Below are 22,881 nucleotides of genomic sequence, written 5' to 3' on the forward strand. Positions count from 1 at the left end.
ATACATGGGAAAAATCCATATATAGGTAAATATCGTAAATCTTTCTAACCTTTAGAAAACATGCGAGGGGAATAAAACTTGTGAATTCCTTTTTGTGAGCTCCTTTTTATCACACATATGCAAAGGAGGCACCTGGATTTGTTGCTATGATAATAAAGGTGATCTTTCTTTTCTGTGGCAAAGCCATTTAATCTTTCCCTCCAAAGAAAAGAGTCTGAGGAACAATTTTTGTGCTCATTGTTTTGGATAGCTTGAAATAATTATTTTCGTTATTGACCTGAGTTACAAAATAATTTCTCCTACAGGTAATTTAACTGAATGATTTGTGACTGGTAACCTGACAAATGGATCTGTATGACATAATGTATTGATATTTTTTTCTCTCTATCCTTTACTTTATCTCAAGTTCCCCCCCAAAAAATCTTTTAGCTAGGGTACTTGTAGTGTCAGGCTTGCAATAAAGAATAGTCTGCAACATGAATGTAGAGCTGAAAATAAGAGAACATAATGTTACATATATGCTTTTTGAGTGTGAACATATACATACAATTTAGTAATCTTGTTCTGATCCTTGTTCTTAAGCTCAAAGGCTACAAACACCTTGAAGGTACTTTTTATATTATTTGCTAACTGAAACTACAAAGCAGAGAAGCTTGATGAAGCAAATAAAGTGCAGCATCTTTTGAAGATTATGATAGGAAATATATTTCAGAGCATTGATGTGAAAAGGGGTTATAATGACAACAGTTAAACTAAGTAACCCTTATGGGACTACTAGCCTGAGTTCAGCTGAGGAAAGGAAAAGAAATAAAGAGGAGTCCATACAGGGGAATAGTAGAACCCTATAGGAAGAAGGGCTTTTGAAGGAAGCTATGGTTGAATTATTAACAAAAATTAAGAGGGGTATAAAAGCTCTTGAAAGGTCTCAACTGAATCCTCATTGTGAGCTGTGAAAGGACATTAGTCTTGGTGAGCTTTGACCTATGGGAAAATTGGGCTTTCAAGGCTAATATAAGAATTATATTTTTATATGTAGAATTGAGTAAATGTTCACAGTGTTCATATGACCATGGCATGTTCCATGGCTGTGTTTTTTCTGGGATCCTGTTCTTCTCTCTGTGTCATTCTGAGCAAAGTCTTACAAATACTGTAAAGTTTTTTTCCAAATATCCTATCAACTGAAGAAATTATTTGGGCAGATATCATGGGCAAAACTGTATGTAATACTATTTTTGCTTAGGTCTTATTAGACAAAAGACCTGAAGAGATGCTGTGGACATCATGTCCTAAGTTATCAGTTTGAAAACAAGCATAAACCCTATGACTCTCAGTGGCCTTTGAAAGGGAGACAGGGAGAGCAGATACTGGAAAAAAACTACTGCAAAGAGCCAAGGAACAGCAAGTATCCAAAAGAGTTGTGAACCTAAGGTTAAGCAAATGCATTTTTCTTACTCCTTCCCCATGCTGCATGTTGCTGTACAAGTTGCTCAGCTAGAAAACAGTCTTTTTTATTGACTCTCATTTCCCACAGACAACAATACTGGCCATTTTTTTATCTGTGGTTTTTTTTCTAAAATCCTTTGGAAAAAATGTAAAATGTTGGATATGTGGAAATCCCTTGGCCTAAACTGTCTTGAATGTGGAATTCAGCAAACATTGGGTTTTGTTTATAAGACTGGCATATAAGGCAGTTCGCTTACAAGGCATTCAAATGAGGAATAATGAAGCTGATAGAGTGCTAAGAATACACAAACGCTATTTGCTTTGTAAAGCTGTATGTGGAATCCAGTAATGAGTCCTGGGATACAGCACAGTCTATCACTGTAAAGTAATTATTTGTTGACTGCTGAGCCAGCTGGGTTGAATTTGCTTCTTGGAGTGTTCAGAATGCCAAAGCACCTTTAAATCTCAGTCTTCGGTTTAGATTAGACATGTTAAATGACAGCACATTTTTTATGTCTTACACTGTCTTAGTCTCCTGATGCTAAAAGGAAATTCTTGTTGAGATAGTACAGAACAAGGTAAGTTAGAAAGGAGAATGAATAAAGAAAGAGCTTTTGTTGACCAATTACTTGTCTTTTAAAATGCTCTCAGAGATAGTAATAGCTATACCTACAAGCTATTGATATCTTGGGACTGTGAGGTCTGATTCTGCCCATGTGGAAACAGAAAAAGTACATATATATAAATGTTGAAGAAAGGTTAATACTGTATGGAAAGAAAAGCTTCTCTGGGTGCAGGTAGCTGTTTGTATGCATGTGTGTCTGGGACCTGCTGGTGAGTATCTGTGTGTGTAGTATACTTGGGCTTAGAGCACACGAAGTCACTTCTCCCCAGACCACCCTGGGGTGCATGAGAAGGGCTTAGCAAAATTGCAGTGCAAAGGATAAAGAAGCATTGGTCTCCTGAGATCTAGTCCATTGCTTCAGGCAAAAGCCACAGTGCCACAACCTGCCTTTTACGGCCTGCCTCACAGAATTACATCTGCTGACTTAATTCTGGAGGCAAGAATTAATTCCAGAGGCAACAATCATCTGGTAGCATTGGGAGCCACCCCAGTGTTAGTGGTACCTCCTGTGCAGTCCCCTCTGGGCTTCTCTGGCCACCTAGAGGAGGTTGTGCTTGACACTGCTCTGTCCCATGAGGAAGTGAGTTTTGCATCCTGCTTTTACTCAAAGGGAAACCTTAGAAAGACACTTGAACATCTCGTATCTGATGTCCAGAGAAGTCCCATGTCTTATTTTGCCACTGCTCAGAGCTAAGGAATCAAAACCTTAAGTGTTGAACCCTGCAGAAGGGGGCAAAGAAGAGTACAGGGAGAAGACCAGCAAGACAGCTGAAGAGGATGGACAGAGGACCAGACCTAGGAAAGGTTTCTCAGAGCATAAAACTCTATAAATGTCCATCTTTTTTGGAGCCTAGTCCATACACTTCCTACAGCACGTGGGAGTGCTTGAAACCTCAGCTTCCAACCCAAACTGGTCTGAGTGCCGAGCAGGTAACTATCCAATATCAGCACATCTAGGAACCAGCCAGCACGGAAATCCTGGAGTGAGGTAATCTTATCCACTCACACCTCATAAAGCCTTGCAGCAACCTATCTATCTGGGAAATCCAAATCCGGTTTAACGATCCAGAACCTTGTTGTGAAGGTCAGTATTTGTGACATTTAATTTTTAATTATTATCCCAAAGAACTGAGGAGGCCCCATGCTTTCTTATTAAAACCCATCTGGAAAAACAGACAGTAAGAAGAGCAGCACTAACATTGCTTGGATGATAAACACAGGAAAAAGCAGTGTCTGTAGGTGTCAGGCAGGTTATTTCACTCCAAGTACACACCAGGAAACAGGAGAGAGCTGTGACTCCCTGTGGCACAGCCTCAGCAGCCCTTATTCCCTGCAGTGGTGCCTGGAGAAGGCCAGGAGCATCAGCTGAAAGAAGGACGATTTCCTAGAATGTACTTGTTTTTTTGTTGTTTTTTTTGGGGGGTTGTTTTTTTTTTTTTGGGGGGGGGGGCTGGTGGTTTGCTTTTTGGGGTTTTTTTTGGGTGTGTGCTTTTTTCTTTCTTTTTCTTTTTTTAAATGTAATACAAGTAGAAAGCATTTACACTTAACTCCCCTTTTTTTGTCAGACATTTCTGACTGACTTTATACTAATTTTTTCTTCTCTTTTTTTTTTCCAATGAATAATAAGTTACTCTGCTTATACGCAAGGTGTTTATAAGGGATAATTTCTGAAAGAATTAACCTCTGACTCCTCATGAGTTCCTTAATATCTCTGTGACTGAGTATTCAGCCCAGAACAGGGCTCAAAACTGACCAATACCTGATGCTACAAGTATTTTCTTGTTTGGAAAGTCTAAGGGATTGCTTTTCAGTTGTTTTTTTCCTAAGCTTCCTTATTTTTAACACACATCCATAAGGGGGAAGACAAAAAATTTTTAAGGTGTTGCAACACACTTTATTTTGTCAGGCAAATAGCATTTTAGATATTCAATTAAATAGCACTATGTTAAACTACTAAACTATTTTGTTCTTTCTTACACACTATATGATGCATATTCACTGTAATGACAGTTTCATCATGCTAGGAACTTATACACATACCTACACTTTTAAAAACCAGATTTTCTTAATAAAACACACATATCTACAGTAACAACAATTGCAAAGAACACACTGTTAGGTCAAGATTTCAGCAAACTTTACAAACTACACCAAATAAAAATAGCAAAAAAATATCAGCACACGGTGAAGTTCTTAGCAGAGAACATATCTTTACATTTGGTGAAATTATGCCTAGAAGTCATTTTTGCTTTCATATTTTTTTAAGGAATAAAATTATATACATTATTTAGTAATTCTCAAAATAGGAAGTATTAAATAGCACAAATAATATTACAGTCTTAAGTTTTGGTGTTACCTACAGTAGAGGGGCTACTTTAAACAAATAAAAATTGCAGTTTGTCTATTCTGTACACTAAGGCCAAACCCTCAGCTGGTATCAACCACAGTAGCTAAATGGACAGCAAGGAAGTTACATTAGTTTATACCAGCTGAGCATCTGGCTCCTGACTACTCTATACATGGGGAAGGTTCCTAAAGCATGGGAGCTTGGACCAGTTATGCACTGACAGAAGCTTATTATATATATATATATATATATATATATACTGACGTTCTCATGCAGCAGGAAAAAATGTTAGCTTAAGTATAATCCCTTAAACAGTCATACCATAATAATGGTATATGAAGCAGCTTTAAAAATATTATTTTATAATCATATGAAACTCTGAAACTCTGAGCTATGCTGATTGTTTTAATGGAATCCCTTATTGCCAATATTCTATTAGAAAACAGTGGAACTGTAATTTCTGAGGCCTAATGGGGGCCTATTAAACTATCACTGTACCTAATCACTTACAGGGCAAATTGTACCCTTAAATACCTATTAATCACTGTATTCCATCTGGAAGCAATTATGAGCCTCACAATAGACATTAGTATCACACTAACTCTGCAGTGAATCTGCTGGGAAAATAGGAAGGGCATGGCAGCATACAGAGAATATGCACTAGTGTCATTCCAGGAGGTAGTTCTATTTCATGGCACTCAATTTTTGGTTTGTCACTTACACACTTCAGAAGTCAGTCATCCTCAGGAAAAAAAAAAAAAGAAAGCAGTGTGCTGCACTGAAAGTCAGCTGGCAAAAAAACCCAAACCCAACCAAACCCTTATTTTCTCTCACCCATTTCAGGTTTTTTTATTTTTGTTTTTGTTGGTTTTTTTTCCCCAGAGTCTGCTTTGCCAGGTCTTGGGGCCAAATCCAAGCTTGCTGAAGTCAAAATTTCCTGACAATTTCCATAAGAAGGTCCTTAGTTACCAGTGGCTAAATATTGCTGAAATATGCATTTAGGCCTTGATTAAGGAAAGCACTTAACTAGATAGCAGTATATGAGCAGGCTGGCACTGTCATGTTTTTTGATGCAAGCAATAATAACAAATTAAATTCAAAGGGCTCCCACCAGCATCAAAGGGATTTAGAGACAGTGTTTAAGTGGTTAGATCAGGGCCCATTTCCCAGCTATTCTGCATCAGGTGGTGATAAAGTGACACATCTAAGTGATACCAGGTAAATACCAGTGTTACTTCCATTACCAGATCTGTGGGCACAAAACCCCATGCCTTGTAGAGTTACTCCCAGAGTATTCTAATAGAAGTAGCATTTTAACTTAACATAGCTCAGTCTTGAGCCGAACATCAGTTTGTATTTTTGAATAGTATCATAAATAATCATAATTTTAATAAGGTACTCACACATTTTTAATGCTTCGAACAGATGCAGTGGCTTCCAGAACACTCTTACATAGTAAAATGATTGATGATTTGTCCCTGTTTTTTGGCATTAGTGTTGCTCAAAAAAAAAAAAAAAGGTGATTGTTTTTCTTAGGATGGCTTGATGCACATTCACCCACGTTTTAACAAAACTTACTTCATTAGACCTGACAGCTGCTTCTTAAGCAAAAGATTTCTTTTTTTTTTTTGACCAAAACCCATTTTCCAGTTTTATTTTTCCCTCATTCTTTTTTTTTCTTTTCTTTTCCTGATCTGCTTTTCAGCAGACAACTGAAAGCAGGAAGAAATTGGCAAAATAAGATGGAAAAGAAAAAGGGTACAAAGACTGGAAAATGGGAATGGTTTAATTAAAAAATTCAAGTTAAAATATTTGCAACTTTGAGAAAACAGTTGAAAAAATAATGTTTTAAATTTTTCTAAGATACTTATGACTTGTTTCCACATTGCAGAAACAGCTCCAATTTAATCATGGAACAGAATAAAAATAATCTATGATTTTCATTTCTGAGTAAACACTAAACACTATACCTACATTCTGTCCTTTGCAAAAAAATTGGAGTGTAATCTGTTTGAAAAATAGCTAAAATACCTAAGTCACTTAGGTGTTTTTCAAAATTCTGTGTATAATGAACATTCTCTTGGTACCTTTGTGCTGCTTAAAAAGCTACATAGTGTTGTAGGACACCCTATTTTAATAAAAATCAATATGAGCAGAGATATTTTAAGTTACATTCCAGATCTCACTAATTTATTACAACTCATACTATGCACAATAATCAGTGCTTCCTTTGATAAAGTATAAAGTCTTTGTTTTTCTTCTATTTGTTCCTTCATTTGACCTCTGAATGAATGAAACATTTCTACTATACTTTAATTGCTTCCTATCAGCATGCATTCACATGATTTGGACAATGAGTGAAAGCTGTAAACCCAGTATTGAGCAGTAAACAAGAAGAAACTCATGTTCTTAAATGCAGTGCAAGAAATCCTAGTACCACCCTACTTTGAGCATACATCTTACCCCAGACTCTTTCACCACCATTCTAGCTGGTACAGTTCCAGAGGTGCAAGTTAATTTTGTAAAAATTTCTACTCAGCTGTAATTAAATACTGAGATGTTAAAGATGAATCTGTTTTAAGATGAATACCCAGTTCTGCATCTAGGACAGAGCCCAGCCTAGTGTCAATAAGCATCTAGGAAAGAAAATGCTCTAAGTTATTTTCTTTAGATAAGTTACACTGCATTTCATTGGGAGAGAGATCTTTTCCAAGGCTTGTTGGCTTTTCATTTAATTTTTTTATCATATTTGCTCAAATTTGTTCTCAACAGACAAATATAAGCCCCCTACAGTGAGGAGAAAGATACCTATTACTACAAAATAAAATTAAGATCCAGGTAATTGATTCCTTCTATTTCTACTTTTCCTGCTATTGATGAGGGCCTTCAGTTTGCTGTAGTCACCTCTCATTTTCTGGGATTCTTCCCTCTGCTGACTTGGCTGTCTGCTGTCTTTGCAGTACTGGTTAATCATCTGCATCTCGGAGTGGCTGAAAGCTCCCACAAAGTCCTTTGGGTGGAACTGCAGTGCTCGCACTGAGCTGGCCCAGGTCCAAGGGGACCACTTGTCAGTCATGACGGCCACCATCTCTGAATCCAACACCTTGAAGTTGATCTTTGCCAAGGTCTGCTTGAAGCTGTTCTCCGTCGCGATGCAGTGGTAAAGCCCCCGGTCACTGTCCTGCACAGAGCGAATGAGGAGTCCTTGCTCAGTGGCTATGATCCTCTCATTCAGCTTGACCTGAAGAGCAGAAAGGCAGAAGGAACTTTTTAGGGAATGTTATGGAACAACATAGTATTGGACCTTCTGGTAAGTTTCACTTCAAACACGACTTCCTTTCTCAAAGTTGCAATATTTTTATATATATATGTTTTCATAATGTTCAAATAGCAGAGTTGAAGAAATGAACTTTTATTTGCCAGAATTACACCCTTGAGAATGTCTCTTCCAGCATCAGAGATTGCTGCTGAGACTCAGCTGAAGAAAGGTGCAGGACTGAAGGGGTTCATTTGGCATTGAGCACAAAGTGGCTTCTCATTAAATATTTTGACTTTGAGCAGGTTCCTAGGGCTAACTTCTGAAGAACTCTTATCTGTTCTTCAGAGGTTATAGCTTGGTATAAAAATTATCATCGCAGTAGCCTCAGCTTGGACTTGGCTCATTGGAAACCGAAAGCTATTCTACTCTCCTGTGTTCTTTCTGGCTTCAGACTCTGGACAGTCCCAGGAGACGGTCACATGATCTGAAAGAAGCAAGTTACCATAGCTTGTTGAGTTATCATGCAAAATAAATGACTGTGCAGATGTCCTTTTGCATATCAGCTGTGAAGTAAAAATGTCTAGTTCAACCCATTATGAAAGAAAACCGGTGCTAGTATTTTTGTGAATGATTTTTCTATTTTGCTACTGCACTTTGCATTATACCTAATACTTTTGCTTCACTTATTATAGTATTATTCTATTGTAAAATTTTGTAGGCATTGTGGAGGATTTCCAAAAATATGAGGGCTTGAAATGTAATTAACCCTTTGACTGCTTTAGTTTGCCTGTTGCTATTTGAAACTGCATTGATTCTAATTCAGTTGTTGAACATAAGAACAAAAAAGGGAGATGTTCTGTTGAAGCAAAGGGTTAAAGAACTGCACCTATTGCCAGCACATGGCTTGAGTCTTTGAAGAATAAGTGAGAAAACTCACTGAGAGGCTTCTAAGTCCCCTCTGTTTTTGCAAAATTGACTGATAAGAGAATAATGCTTTTCACTATTTATAACCTATCAACAGACACCACATTACTTAATGGTTCCTTTTGAAAGATGTTTCTTTTTATTCATATAGTAACTGCCTTGGATTTGAAATGGATTTTTTCCCCTTTTAAATTACTTAAGGAAGGTACATTCCCCATAAACAATCATACTGTATATTACAGTGCTGAAACTCGAGAGCCATAGAGACTGCAGTAATGGAAAATGTGATTGCACCATGGTGAGGAAATGCTTTTGTCAATACGTGTTCTTACCCTGGACTAGTTTCCTGCTAAAGAAACCTTTCACATTTCTCCCACTTTTGCCTTTTATCTCTTCAATAGCACAGAGGGGCTACTGCATGCTGACTTCTTCCTGAACTTTATGCCAGTTATTGCTTTTGTGCCTATTTCCTTAGATCAAGAAGAAGTTCTGAGTGCTGCAAACCTTCAGTTTGCAATTAGTAAGGTGTGAGGGAAAAATTCTTTAATTTTCTGATAGCTGTTTTGATCTGATAGAAACCAGTGGGGCTGAGAATGAAGTCCCAGCTATACTGAAGAGTCTGCTCTTATTCATATGAGTCAATGCTGGTCACTGTCCTGCATCCACAGAAGTTCTCCAGCTTCACTGTAGTCAGACTGCCTGGTGAAAACACAAACTGTCCCCTGCCTTTGTCTGGGGAGGGAATGTGATGCTGACTGAGGATCCTCTCAGAGCTACTGCTCACATTACTCACCTCTTTCCTCCTGTCATTGTCTTTCTGTAGCAGCCACTTAATAGAAGCCTGAGGAGATTTAGGTGTGCATTCCAGAAAGGTGGTGTTGTTTTTCACTCCATACTGAACTATTTCTGCAGCATTTCTGTATGCTGGGAAAAAAAAGAAAACAAGTCAGGATACTGTGAATGGTGATTTAATGTAGAAAACAGGTAGCTGTTTGCAATACAGACAAAATGAAGTATGTCTAACTCCGATACTGGCCAATAATAAGTAATTTAAGGGAAAAATTTTTCAAAGAAAATAAATGAAATGTGAAGAAGTACATTCAGTTCCAAGTACCAATGTTTTTAGAGTGACGTGGTCTGTTCTGAGAAATTAGGATACCTGTATCCTGGTAAGCCTTGCTGATGGGGTAGCTGAACCCAGGGATATTTTTCTCTGAAATTATTTCATTCTCCACTGTTCCAAAGGAGAATGAAGCATTTAATATATTTCTTCACACTTCACCATTCACAATGAGTTGAGGGAATATGGTTGTATGACCAAAATAGAGCAGCATGCCCTAAAGAAATCTCCAGCTACTCCAGCTGCGAGCAGCATCACAGGGAAGAGAGAGAGAGCAGGCTGGGCTCCTGCTCTTCTGCTTCTCTTCCAACACAAGGAAGGGACTTGGCTCTCAATCTTAAATGTGATGAACACACAGACAGGCCAGCAACAGAGAGAAGGACAGATTTATAGCACTCCAGTAACACCTGGGCAAGTGCTGAGCATATGTCATCACTTAGACTTGTTGTGTCCCTTTATAGTCTCGATGGATGAACAATTGGCAGTCACTGACAGAAACTTTTAGGTGCTTATTGCTTGGCCCTAACCATAATATTTGTCCTGAAAACAAAACACCTCCAGATTTAAAAGCTTGCTTCATAAATGAAATACAATTCTTTTTTTTTTTTTTGAGAAAGGCGCAATGGACACCAAATAATATGAGAAGTGCAAATACCTAGAGGTTACATGTCTAAAATCTGACTCTGTTTTTGAACAGTCTTAAGACTGGTTTTCCTCAGACTCTACTTTATCTCCCATTCTTTTCAGCTACTTTCATCAACTGATATGTGAAATTAAAATCTATTCTACTAAAGGAAGGAGACTGCCTGGTTCTAGTCCTTCAAACTTTTTAGCATATTTATGATATTGTACCAAAACCAATTCTAACTTTAGCAGAATAATGCAGAAATATTTTGCATTCAAAGGCCATAAGCCACAAAATAACTTATCTGTGGGCTGACCTATCTGTAGCTGTGGAGAATCACAGGTGTACCACAATATTACTTTTATTTATACTGGAACTAGGTGTACCACAGACAGACAATTTTCTCTGTTTAATTGATCAATATATATCTAATGTTCTGCTTACTCTATACTACTACAACTTATACATGCTGAGAAAAAGATTGAGAGAACACAAATGCATTTCTCTAATGGCCATAAGGGCTAACACAAGCATAACAATATTAAACAGACATTTGAAAAGCAACCAAACAAGACCCTTAGTTCTTGACGATGTATTTAAAAATTACAATATGCCAAAAATATTGAGTTTATACATGCTTAGAGGTCTAACGCACACAACCTAATGTGTTTAAAGGCTTTGATTCAACATTATGGTTCTCTATGAACTTGGAAGATTTCTTGCTATTGCCTGTCTATCTGCTCTTTTGTCCTGTAGACAGATTTCATTTTTTCCCCCAAACATAGTAGTTTTGCTATAAATGGTTCTAATTATATTTTGAAATAGTCTAAATTGCTGTTTCTTTTTATCTTGTGTTCCACCAGGGAAACAACTGCCATCTACCTATGCTATATCCCACTTCTGCCACCGAGACATCCTTTATAAAGTTTCTAAAACACATAAATCTATAAATACATCCACATCAAAAAAGTGGTTGGAAAACAAGAAACCTGTTTCCCAAGACTGTCAAGGTTGAAACATTTGTTTCCCCTCAGCCCAGAAGGCAGAGAGTTGACGTTCTCATATTTTCCACATGGAATGAGAAGACACCCACCCTTGGGACAGACAATGGGTGGGAGGTCACGGCACATGCCTTCGAGGGAGGATACACAGCTCAAGTTGCTTCAATACAGATCTCTCAGAGCTCAGGTGCATGTTCTAATGCTGGGGTCATCTTTTGTAGTTACCTGTTCAAGCTACTCAGTTTCATATAAATGACCTAATACTGAATCATGGGGAAAGACCCATTTGAGCTGAGGAATCTACAACCGACTGACTGCTGTGGTCTTTTTTGATCCAGGTCATTTTTCTGAGACCCCGTGGAGACCGTTTCAGTAGAATTATTATTAATGGAACTTTTTTCACAGGTAATTCTAAAAACAGTGCTCTTCTATTAAAAAAAAAAAAAACAAACCAGTAAAAAATTGTCAGGTCTATTATTTGGTCTCCAGATGGTACGGATGAGAATGTACTTCAAGATTCAGGATCATAAGCAGAAGTGAAAGGAGTATAATTCTCTGATGTGTGCCCTGGTCTGATGGCATATATGGCCAACTTCTCATTTGGAGTATGATGAACTATGTATTTCATGGTTCATCATTCTATCATATATATGCAAGTTTCATGCAATTGCAAGAAAAGATGCTGAAACCAAACCAACCCAAAACTTGGACTTGGAAAATAATTATGCTTTACCAGTAAACCACACAGATAATGTGAGTTATGATGAATCACATAAAGGTTCTTTATATAGCATGAGGATCTCTAAATTATAGTACCTTTCAGGTTGAAACCTCGGCACTGAGTCAGAGGGTTTCCATGTCTCACATCTTGCCTGCGACTCCTCCTGCAGTATTTTGTAAAAAAAAATGTTATTCCAAGATAACTACACTGCAAATAGACACTTTTTTATTTTTGGATTTGTTATTTTTTTTTACTAGATCAACTGTTAGGGCTAGTTCATGACCTACTGTGAGTGTGCTTTACTCTTGGCAGGCTTGCTGGAGTGGAGATACTGTTTAAGTGAAGAATCAGTTTGTTGAAGTTTATAAAATGGTTGTAGTTTTGGTAGGTAAATTAGTTTTCCAATGGAGGTACAGAGTTGGAAGGATTAGAAGTGATACATGAAAAAGACATCTGTTCACTCATGAAGACCTAACATTCAAAGCCAGAAGCCCCAGCTGGAGCTCTTCATAAAGGCAAACACCTAAGAATCTTGAGATGCATGAGAGTCATAGTGCTCATACCTAATGCACCAGCAGAAAATTATGATATAGGGCATGCTCCCTCCCCAGTTTTAGCAGGCACCATATTTTTGGAGCCTGTAGCCACCTTGGCAGCAGAGTGACTGAAGTGTTCATCCAGAATGGTGGAGAGCTATGATTCCATTCTGTTATTTACTTGAGGGATGCGACTATTTCCAAAATATAATAGAACTCAGTAAGTATCAGAATACTTCTAAATGGAGACTTTATCATATTATCTGGATGACTGATGCAAAATCATAATTCTGTACGAAATTGTCTAGGGAGCTTACTGGGACTGGGAATACTGGCATTTCAGTCCTCAGCTAGGAGGTCACTGCTCACAGAATTCAGTGCATGAAAAGCTGGTACACAAATTTTTTAATCTTAAGATATATTATTTTCTTTGCTAAATATTCTGTAAGGTAGTTCAGTATTTATCAACTAGAAAAATATATTTGTGATAGGTTGTTGCAACTGGATGTTGCTGTGATATGTGACAGCTTTATTCCAAACCATTGCACTAAGGGCTCTCAGGATCTGAAACCAGAAAAAGCCCCAGGAGCTGCAGTACCACTGAGTGAAGGGTGATGCCTCTATGGCCACATTATTCCAGGTAGTGCACAAACACCCAGAGATAGTGCTTATAATCCTCTGTCACCTGATCCTTCACTGTATTGTTTGAAAAGGAAACATTTGAAAGGTAATGTTTCAAAGGAGTAATTTCTGACATTCCAAGTATAGTTTTGATGTTTACCATCAAAAATATTTCATGCTATGCCTTGGGTTGTTAATCCTTGTAAAGTATTTATGTGAGTCAAAGGAGGTAATGGAGAATTTCTGAGTAAATGTCAGGATTCCTGTGCTACTGTGAGCTGCTCCACAGTGTCAGAAATGGCATGTCATTTGCATTAAGCACTTCTGAGAATGTAAACTTACAGTTCGATATTTATAAAAAAAAAAGGAAGTGGTGGTTAGAAAATTAAGCTAATACTGTCAGGAGTTTGGGGATAAATCAATATTGGATGAGGAACTACAGTAATTCACGGGAGACAGAAGTGTCAAAAGAAGAAAATAAGCAAATGCATGCAGCAGAAACTACTGTCTAGACTATAGGATTTGGCTCTAATCACCAATGTTTTCTCCTTCATACTCTGTCTTGTTAGATAAATTTCCTTCACATATGAAAACCAGACTTTTTTCCAGACAGTTTTTAGGGGTTTATTTTGGTTTGATATAAAAATTGCAAACAAAATGTCAGCGTGAAAGCAAGTCCCAGTGGAAATAACCCTGGGTGGGTGTATATAATGGGGATGGCAAGGCATCCACTGGAAACTGCAGAGGCTGGGTATATCCGACTGCTTCTTGGACCTTTCAGCAGCTATGTTAGTGTAGCACTAAGGTGGTCTGAGACTTGGGGATTTTTCTTTTCTCTCCTCCCCCCTCATCTTCTGACCTTTGTTCTATGGAAGAAAACAATCAGTTTGCAGACTTGTGGCTGAACGAAAGCAGTAAAAACTGCATGTACTTTACCAATTGCTACATGGCCAGGTTGGGCTTTACTTTGTAAGGAATGAGTCAAGAAAACTCTACAATGACAAAAAACAATTGTCTTTAATCCCAGGGGATGACATTGTTATCAGCTGTTTGGATCAGTGGAGCAGATCCAAGCTTTGCCTGTCTCCCTCCATGAGGATACAGGAGTAAAACCCGGTAACTGTATTTGTGGCCTTCTGCATATGCAGCTCAGGTGCAGGCAGTGAGCACTGTGACACACAGTAGGTAAAGCTCTGGCATGGAACCATAGAATAGAATCATGGAATCATCTGGGTTGGAAAAGACCTCTAAGATCATGGAGTCCAACTATTAACTCAGTACTGCCAAGTCCACCATTAAACCATGTCCCTAAACACCACATCTATGTGTTTTTTGAATGCTTCCAGGGACAGCGAATCCACCGCTTCCCTGGACAGCCTGTTCCAATGCTTCACCCTCTCAGTGAATAAAATTTTCCTAATATCCAATCTAAACCTTCTCCAGCACAACTTGAGGCTGTTTCCTCTTGTCCTCTCACTTCTTACCTGGGAGGAGAGTCTGACCCCCACCTGGCTACACCCTCCTTTCATGTAGTTGTAGGGTGCATGAATCTGAAAGGTTTGTCTCCTCTGCAGTAAGACTTCATTGTGTATTCTGTAAATTTATTTGTATGTGAACTGAAATCTTAGTAAGACATGAACTCACTACAGCCTTCTGCTCTCAAAAGCTTCCCCTGGGAGCAGGAAAGTTGCTCCTGTTTTGCATAAGAATTATGAGATGGACTATTAGCTCTGTTGTAAATTAAAGAGAAATCACTTTCCCTGTCTGCTTTAATAAATCTCATGTCAAAAACCCCAAATCTGTAGGCATTACACAGAAATCACATTTGCCTAGAAGTTCCCTGGCAATAATTCTTCTCACTTAGGAGCAAATGAGGAACAAAAAAATATTAATGAATTTATTCCTCAGACAGCCCAAGAGATATTTAGCTGTATTCAGGGCTACCATAATTACATCCATAGAAGGCAACTGAATTTAAAAAAGGGAACAAGTGTTTCACTGATTTTTGTGTGCATGAGACAGACGGTTTAATATTTATGATTAGGAACCATTTTTTTCCTTTTCTTTTTCTTCTTTTTCTGTCCATTGCTTTAAATATGAAAAGCCAAGCTCTTTATCATACACTCTTGCAGCATACAATCCTAGGTGATGAATAATTCCAAGCACAGTCGGTATGCTCATGAAAGGAATGACATCCCACTTCTCCATCACACTACAACACTCCAGGCCACACAGCAGAACAAAAGCCTTCCCTCCTTGCAGATTTCACAGGGCTGCTTAATACTGCTCACCTTTTTCCTGTGGGATAAAACCTGGAGCAGGAGTTGCCATCCCAGGCGCAGTAGGGATCTCGGGCCAGGCAGCAGTCGGCACAGGCGGTCCCGTAGATGTGGCAGCGGTGGAGGGACACCTGGGTGACCCCTTCATCTGAGCTCACATACAACTGTTGCTGCAGGAGGAAATGGAAAGATTTATTTCAGATGTGGAGGAGTTTCACCCAAGACTTGGCTAACACACCTAAAAACCTTTTGATTAATTTTGGAATTAATTCAAGAACCAAGAGGGGAGCCACTAATATAGATAAAGTCAATATCAACAGAAATCTCCCAGCTGAACAGGCCTATAATATTTCTACCTTCCTGCTGGAAAACACCTAGAAACATTGGGGAATGTAATGGATTTTTAAACATTGAGTGTCATTGTTCTGTTCTTGGGCAGACAGGCTGAGTTAATATTGCTCAGATTTGAGAACTTGTTTCTTATTCAGTGAGGATTACTGGCTCGAGCCTTTGAACTAAGTATTTTCACTACACATAGTCACTTTAATAAATATTATGCAGAGTTCCAAGCTGGATTCTACACAGCACAGATTTCCAAGATGTAAAAGCAAGAGATTATGTTGAGGCTTAGGGCCAGATTCTGACAGCCTTATATACCTGGAAAAATAAGCCAAATGAACTTTCATAATAAATCAGAACTTTTGAAAAAGAAGTTCAAAGGGAATAGGTTATTACCAAAATCTGAGCCAAAATGACTGTTTTACTCAAAAAAATTAATCAATTGTTCTTAAAATAGAAATTAATTTTGAACAAAACATTTGAAACTACTTTGATCTTTTTGTCATAAAAGTCAAACATTACACTGAATTCAATTTAGTGACTAATGTTTACTTAGTAGTAGCTTTGTGAAATACTGAGCAACATCTTGCTTGTAAAATCATAGAATACATCTTTTTAGTTTGCATGGTTAACATTTCAGCAGAAATCCTCTCAGCTGTTTTCGTTATTCTTATTGCTATCTTTATTATTAATAAACAAACGTGCACAATTGCACCATGGACCCAACAGCCCCAACAGTGCCTTTTTACATTGATCAGACAGACTTCCAAGGGAAAATTTCTATTTAGGACTTTTGGAAAACAAGGGGAGGGCAAATTTCCTCTTTTAGTACTTTTTTTGGTTCCTTAACTGCCAAACAAAACAACAAAAAAATCAACACTTTCAGTGATTTAGAAATTATACATAATGAATAGAAATTTTATCTTAGTGGTTCTGGGGCATATAAACAGCTCCTGCAAATTTCAGTCAAGTTTTCTGTATTCATTATGGAAAATATGCCTATATTTAGTATGCTCCACAAGAATTGATATCCTAACATCTTTAAGTCAATTTGCTTCTCAGTTAATAAGCACTAATTAGCCATTCCACTTTTCTTTACCTTTTTAGATGAAATCTTCATTGTTGTTATAGGAGAATTACTCTGAAAGACAAAGTTACAAACCAGATTGTCAAGAACTCTCTTTTTAATACTGTCCCAACATTAAAATTTAAAAAGTAATAAAACCTAAGTGCTATTTTCAGAACTAAACAAATGACATATATACAATTAATGTCTTGCTAATTGTTTTACAAGACATTAAACTCAACCACGTTATTATTACTTATGTGCACCAACAAGGTTTTTGTACACTTATAAATAACCTGTCTGTGCTATCTCAGCAATATAGGAACAATGTGTTTTGAAGCCATTACTCTAACTGTGTAATAAGAAAACATTTTTTTCTTAGATGATAATGATAAGGATAATGATAATGATAAGCTCAAGATGCAGATAAGAATATGACAAATTTTTTCTACAATTTACCTACAGTGCATACAGTTTGGTTACCATCCTATATACAAATTCAGATAATCAATTACTAGAATATTTAAAGTGGCATGTGTGTTCTTGAACATTTCTTTCCCACAGACAGTACTGGATACTACTGTGTGTCATCACAGCAGTCAGTTAGTGTCTGTGTCCAAATCAAATGCTAAAGAGCTGGAAAAGAAATTACTACATTCCTTGCCTTAAGCAAGTGATACAAGTCATTATTTTCATCCAAACAAGTGATAAAATTAATGGTAAAAAAAATGTTCAGCATTTCTTTAAGATTTAGCATTTGCTCAGTCACAAATGAAAGCCATAACACTGGGCTAGGATTAATTGCAGTTGACTACAGCACAGCAGGGAGGTCAGGACTAGAAAATCTGGCTGTGAATCCTATGAATTGGCATAGGTTTGAAGGAGTTTAGAGCTGCAGTAGTACTTCATGAACTGTCTGGAGACTCAAGGTCAAATCCAACATTGGATTCAATGTCACATTCTCCTTTCCTTGCTTATACTCTGGAAGAGAATCACTGCTTTGCTGCTCTCAATATTTATTAGCACACAACCAGTGATCTCATCCCTGCTCTCTTGGAGAGACTCATCTAAATACCACCGTGCTGCCACACAGATTGCAATGGCAGGGGTTATGATATCATGATTTTTAGGGTTCAGGATAAAAAGGTCTGTGCATGGAGGCCCAGAAACTAGGTTTAGGGTGAAGATTCCTCTCAGCCCACCTATCTTCTTGCTATATAATATCTGTTTCAGTAAGTGGAATTAGCAATACTTTACTGAAGGGTATGATTTTAGGTAATCTAGGGAAATCTTCAACAAAAGCCTAGAAAGACTAATTGTGCCTTTATGAGGGTTAACACAGAGTGTATTCTTTTTCTTAAAGAAACTGTTAATTCTGCCTAGATAAAAAATCTTAAATTTTCCTTTCTGTATTCCCTGAAGGAAATAGACCATGACAAAACCCTTAACTAAGTGTATAGATGCATACTACCATTTGCCCCGAGACCACTGTTTAATGAATAGCCCATTCAAATATTTGAAAGAGATTTTTTAACATGAGGGAGAACATTTTCTTTAGGTTATTACAAGCTGTTACATGCCAGAGTGATTGACAGAGGCTATTCCCTTATTTCTCCCTGCAGTTCTTGTGTTTCTTTTCAGCTTATGTTGTGTTCACAGCTCATAGCTTTCTTGACTCCAGAGGCATGTGGCTTTGAAGAACTGAAGTTAAGCAAAAACAACACTAATTTGGTTCCATTCTGCAGCTCAGAACCAGGAAGATTATCAGATAATCAAAGTACAGAAGTCTTAGATTTCTTCTGTAAATAGTGACAGTCTCAATACATGATGCCAGTGATAAAAGTTGCCTTCTGGCAGCTACTATAACATGACCTTGTAAAAATGTGATTATCAAAATCCTTCTAGCCAGTACAACAATATAAAAAATAAGCAACTGAAATATAGAAGAAAAGGACTTCAGCTAGCTACAGCCTTCATAACAGTGGACATTTTGTATTCCTCTTTGTGTATTTATCAAGCTGACAGTATGCACATTTACTTGATCTTTTATCAAATCACAGTTGCCCTTGCCAAAGTCTGTTAGAACAAGTGTTTGTGTGAACATACACATTGGAAGAGTAAAAGTAGGAGCAAGTCAAACCTGAAAAACTTCCAACTCTTCTAAAATGAGTTCTCCACTTGCAGAGAAGTTCGTGGGTAGGACAACAACTTTCTGTACAGTTCCTTGATCTGGAAAACATGAGAACAAGTGAAACCATGTGAAGAGAGACCAAGGAGTGAGAGAAAGAAAAAAGGAGATCAACCTTTATTAATTATAAAAAGAAACCATCAAAGTAATTACTATGACATGGAGAAAGACATGAAATGTTCAGTAATTTAGAGGGTTTGGGGTCAGAAAGAATAATAAGATGATTCCTTACATAGGAATATTATATATAGTATTATTCTCATATATGAACATGAAGAAGTCATGGTAAGATTGGAGTTACAGTACTACCATTAATGTTACCATTCTACACAAAAAGATCAATCAAAACCAGTATCTTCTGTAGTAGTAGTTGCTACTACACACAGACAGAGGCAGAATCTATGCTAATGATCTTAAAGTAAAACAAAGCAATATAAACAGGTAAAAGGGAGCTACTGCAGAATTTAACATACATTCATATTCAATAATAAAATGCTATGATAACTGATGACATGACAGGTAAGCCTGCCAAAGAATAACTCTATCTACACCTAAACACAGTAAGATAAAAACGTTTTCTTAGGAAATTCAAACAATAATCAATCATTACATACTGCTAGGAGTTAATATTTTGTCCATATCGTAAAAAGGAAAAGCAAGGTAAAGTTATAGTAACTATTATATCATAGCTGCCCTCTCAAAATACAGTTCCAAGCCTCCCAAATCCACTCAGATCAAAGGAGTAAGAAATAGAAAGGATGTGGCACTGACAGTGTTTTTGCAGGGTAGATGTGATGAGTGAGACCAAAGGGAAATTTGTGATTAGTTTTCCAAATTTGTTATGCGGAAAAAATATATGAGATGAAGGAGTCCATCTGTGAAGGCTCTTAAAGGCTGAGACAGCCTCTGAAGTATTTCTGGTGTGGCAGAAAAGACAGACTGTGGGATAATCACAAGGACAAGTAATTTTACTTGGAAGAAGCACAGCACATAGAATTCCTCTTGCCTGAAAGGCCTAGAAATTAGTCTGAGTAGATTAAATATATTTGCTCAGTATTGATCCTGAGGAATGAGAACACATGGTATAGATTCTGTACGGCCATCAAAAGTTTCATAAGAGCTGTGCAGTTAGTAAAACATTAGTACAGCACAATATAGGTAAGATATATATTTTTATGATTTTGATACCAAGGAAAGGAAATTTCAGCTTCCTCTCTGGCAATTCATAATGCAGACAACGTAAGCTGAAAAAGTGCAATTTTGCTTTTGCTTTAAGGTCAATGACGATTTCCATAGCTAGAGCTGCAGGGCAAGTTGGTTACTGTAAATAAGTTACATATTCTTATTTCCCCTGAGGAAACATCATCATCATCATCATCATCATTATCATCATCATCATCATATAATGATAATATAATGATAATAATAATGATAATAATGATAATAATAGTAACATAATCAACAACTATTATTATTTTTATTTAAAAAAAAAAGGTTTAAAGCCAGAATATTGATATTTACTGACTTCACCACACACAGAGAGCACACTGCAGTATTTTGTCTTTAAAGAAAAGAAGGAAAAGAGAAACCGAAAGCTGACAGGACTTAAAAATATGTAGCTATCAATTGTACATGCTCAGGGCATGTTAGGCATGAATTTTTCACGAGAATTTTCTATGGAGACATTTATTCTCATTATACAATGGCATGATAAACCAGTTCCTTCTGAAGAAACTTTACTGAAACTAAATCTTGTGGTAGCATAGCTGTGGTCTAACCTGGGTGCCAGTATTAGCAAAGCTGTGAGAACCTGAGAGAGATTTACTAACTGCCAGGACCCACCAAAGCTCTAAACTGCTGCAGATGTATCCCTCATTGAGGTAAGTAGAAGCCAGTCTGTGTATTTCTGCTCCTACTAAATGGACAAACCTACTCACAAATATACACGGCTCCAGTCCAGTCCACCTTTGCCTCTTCACACCCTTTTATCAATTCCCTCTCTCTCATGTTAGACTCTACATTACAAAACACTTAATAAGAAGTGCAGGAAGGAGCTGCAGCCCTTTGTGGTTTTTTTGCAACTGCCTTTTGTGGTTTTTTTGCAACTGGCATACAGGGCACTAACCATGTTGACAGTGACCTTACCTGCAAAGGAATGTGAGGCTGCTGAGCCTCTGAAGAACCGGTTTATGTCAATGATCCATTAGCACATGCCACACATTTAAAATTCCTAAATTGTCTTGAGCCCTCAAACATTGCCCTGAACTGAAGTCAGAACCTCAGGGGAGATTTTATCCTGGGCATTGGCACAGAAAATACTGATAATGCCTGACGCCAAGTCCTTGTGTCCTAATAACCTTTACTATTTGTAAAGTAGGGTCCTATCTACATTTTTGTCACACCCCAGCAAAACACACAGAGTGAAGTATTCATTCCCTTTGGCTCAATATTTTACCTTTTGCTTTGATTCAGTATTATACCATGAGGGACAGATCCTTGCAGAAAGGAATGTTCTATTGTTTTAAAGGAGACTTAATAAAAGAATTAAAATATTCAAGTAGGCAGTAGAAAGCTATTAATTAAATGAAATTACTTAAAGCAAGGGATTCCAATAGTCTGTACATATATAAAAATAAAATACTTCCAATAATATATAGCTTATAGGCTATAGTCCTCCCATTGCTTCTAAAAACAGTTTTTCTCCTGTTGCTCAGCCTCTTCCTTAAAAAACAAAAAGCAAATATTTGTGCCCAATCCCCCCTTCTTATTTCTTTCTCAATAGTACTGTTGTCTCCAGTGTAAGAGACAAATTGGTAGCTAACAAATCAAGTCACTTACACGTGTTCATGTCAGAAAAACTTATGATATATTTGAGTTTTGTTGGAAATATTATTTGCTTATTTCCGCTAATGGTGAGGCAGTGAACTAAATTCCCCGGGTCAAGGGGAAAGTTGGAAGGGCTGCAGCACTGTGCACTGCAAGAGATTTATGCAAAGTAGCAGTGCCTGAGCTGTTTCCCAGTGTATTTCTCAAGAGATAATCTTTTGCACTGTAAATCAGGCAGAAGAGAAAATCAAAGAAGTACAAGTCAAATTTTTTCAAGTTTGGATCAATGTATGAAATTATAAGCTAATTCTGTAAAAATCATAAAAATTAACATAAAAAATGGTTTCCTTCACCATTTACTTGATCCTTCCAGAAATCCACTTGAAAGCAGGCCTGCATTGCTATGATTTCACACTGTCATGAAATAGCTACTGCGTCTCCAGAATATCAATCCACCACTAGAAGTGAAGAGGCAGATTTATGCTCACCACTTCCCTGACTTTTCACCAGGAGCTGTTTGCAGCCTCACATCAACTCAAGCAGTCTGTGACTTAAGGGCAGACAGACAAACAAAAAGGAATCTCCCTCAAGCTGACAGCAAGAGGACAAGGGCAACTCAAAATGTTTTTCCATTTCAAACCTGCTTAATAACTGCAGGTGTCCCAGCCTCACATGAAGGGCAATGATAACGAGATCACGTTCCCTCTGAGAGGACTAAGAAACTGGGAACAGCAAGGGAGGAAAGTGAAGATGAAAAAATAGTGTAGAAAGTATGCAAAGTGGGAAATAAATGGAAAAGGAAGGTAGTCCAATAAATTGTTTAAGGAAAGAAGCAGAAGAGACAAATAATAATAATAATAATAATCAGAATTATAATAATATTCCTTTAAATGCAAGGTGTGATTCTGGGCTGATGTTAATCAGCTAAGCTTCATCAATACCAGTTAGCCTGTGCCTGATT

At 37.4% G+C, this 22,881-nt stretch overlaps 1 protein-coding gene across 4 annotated transcripts in view; it reads right to left on the minus strand.

Moving 5' to 3' along the window:
- Positions 1 to 6,187: 6,187 nt before the first annotated feature.
- Positions 6,188 to 22,881, minus strand: part of SEMA3C (semaphorin 3C) — a 113,021-nt gene continuing 96,327 nt past the window's right edge. For all 4 annotated transcript variants that reach the window (XM_027639788.1, XM_027639786.1, XM_027639787.1 and 1 more), the window contains 6 exons: positions 19,047 to 19,135; positions 16,940 to 16,981; positions 15,514 to 15,671; positions 12,161 to 12,228; positions 9,392 to 9,522; positions 6,188 to 7,656 (listed from right to left, as the gene is read on the minus strand). In XM_027639788.1, coding sequence (XP_027495589.1) covers positions 7,243 to 7,656; positions 9,392 to 9,522; positions 12,161 to 12,228; positions 15,514 to 15,671; positions 16,940 to 16,981; positions 19,047 to 19,135 — 902 coding nt within the window. In that variant the 3' untranslated portion in view covers positions 6,188 to 7,242. The remainder of the gene's footprint in view (positions 7,657 to 9,391; positions 9,523 to 12,160; positions 12,229 to 15,513; positions 15,672 to 16,939; positions 16,982 to 19,046; positions 19,136 to 22,881) is intronic.

This window comes from Corapipo altera, unplaced genomic scaffold (assembly GCF_003945725.1).
Source record: "Corapipo altera isolate COAL_440 unplaced genomic scaffold, ASM394572v1 1b, whole genome shotgun sequence".
NCBI classification, from domain to species: Eukaryota; Metazoa; Chordata; class Aves; order Passeriformes; family Pipridae; genus Corapipo; species Corapipo altera.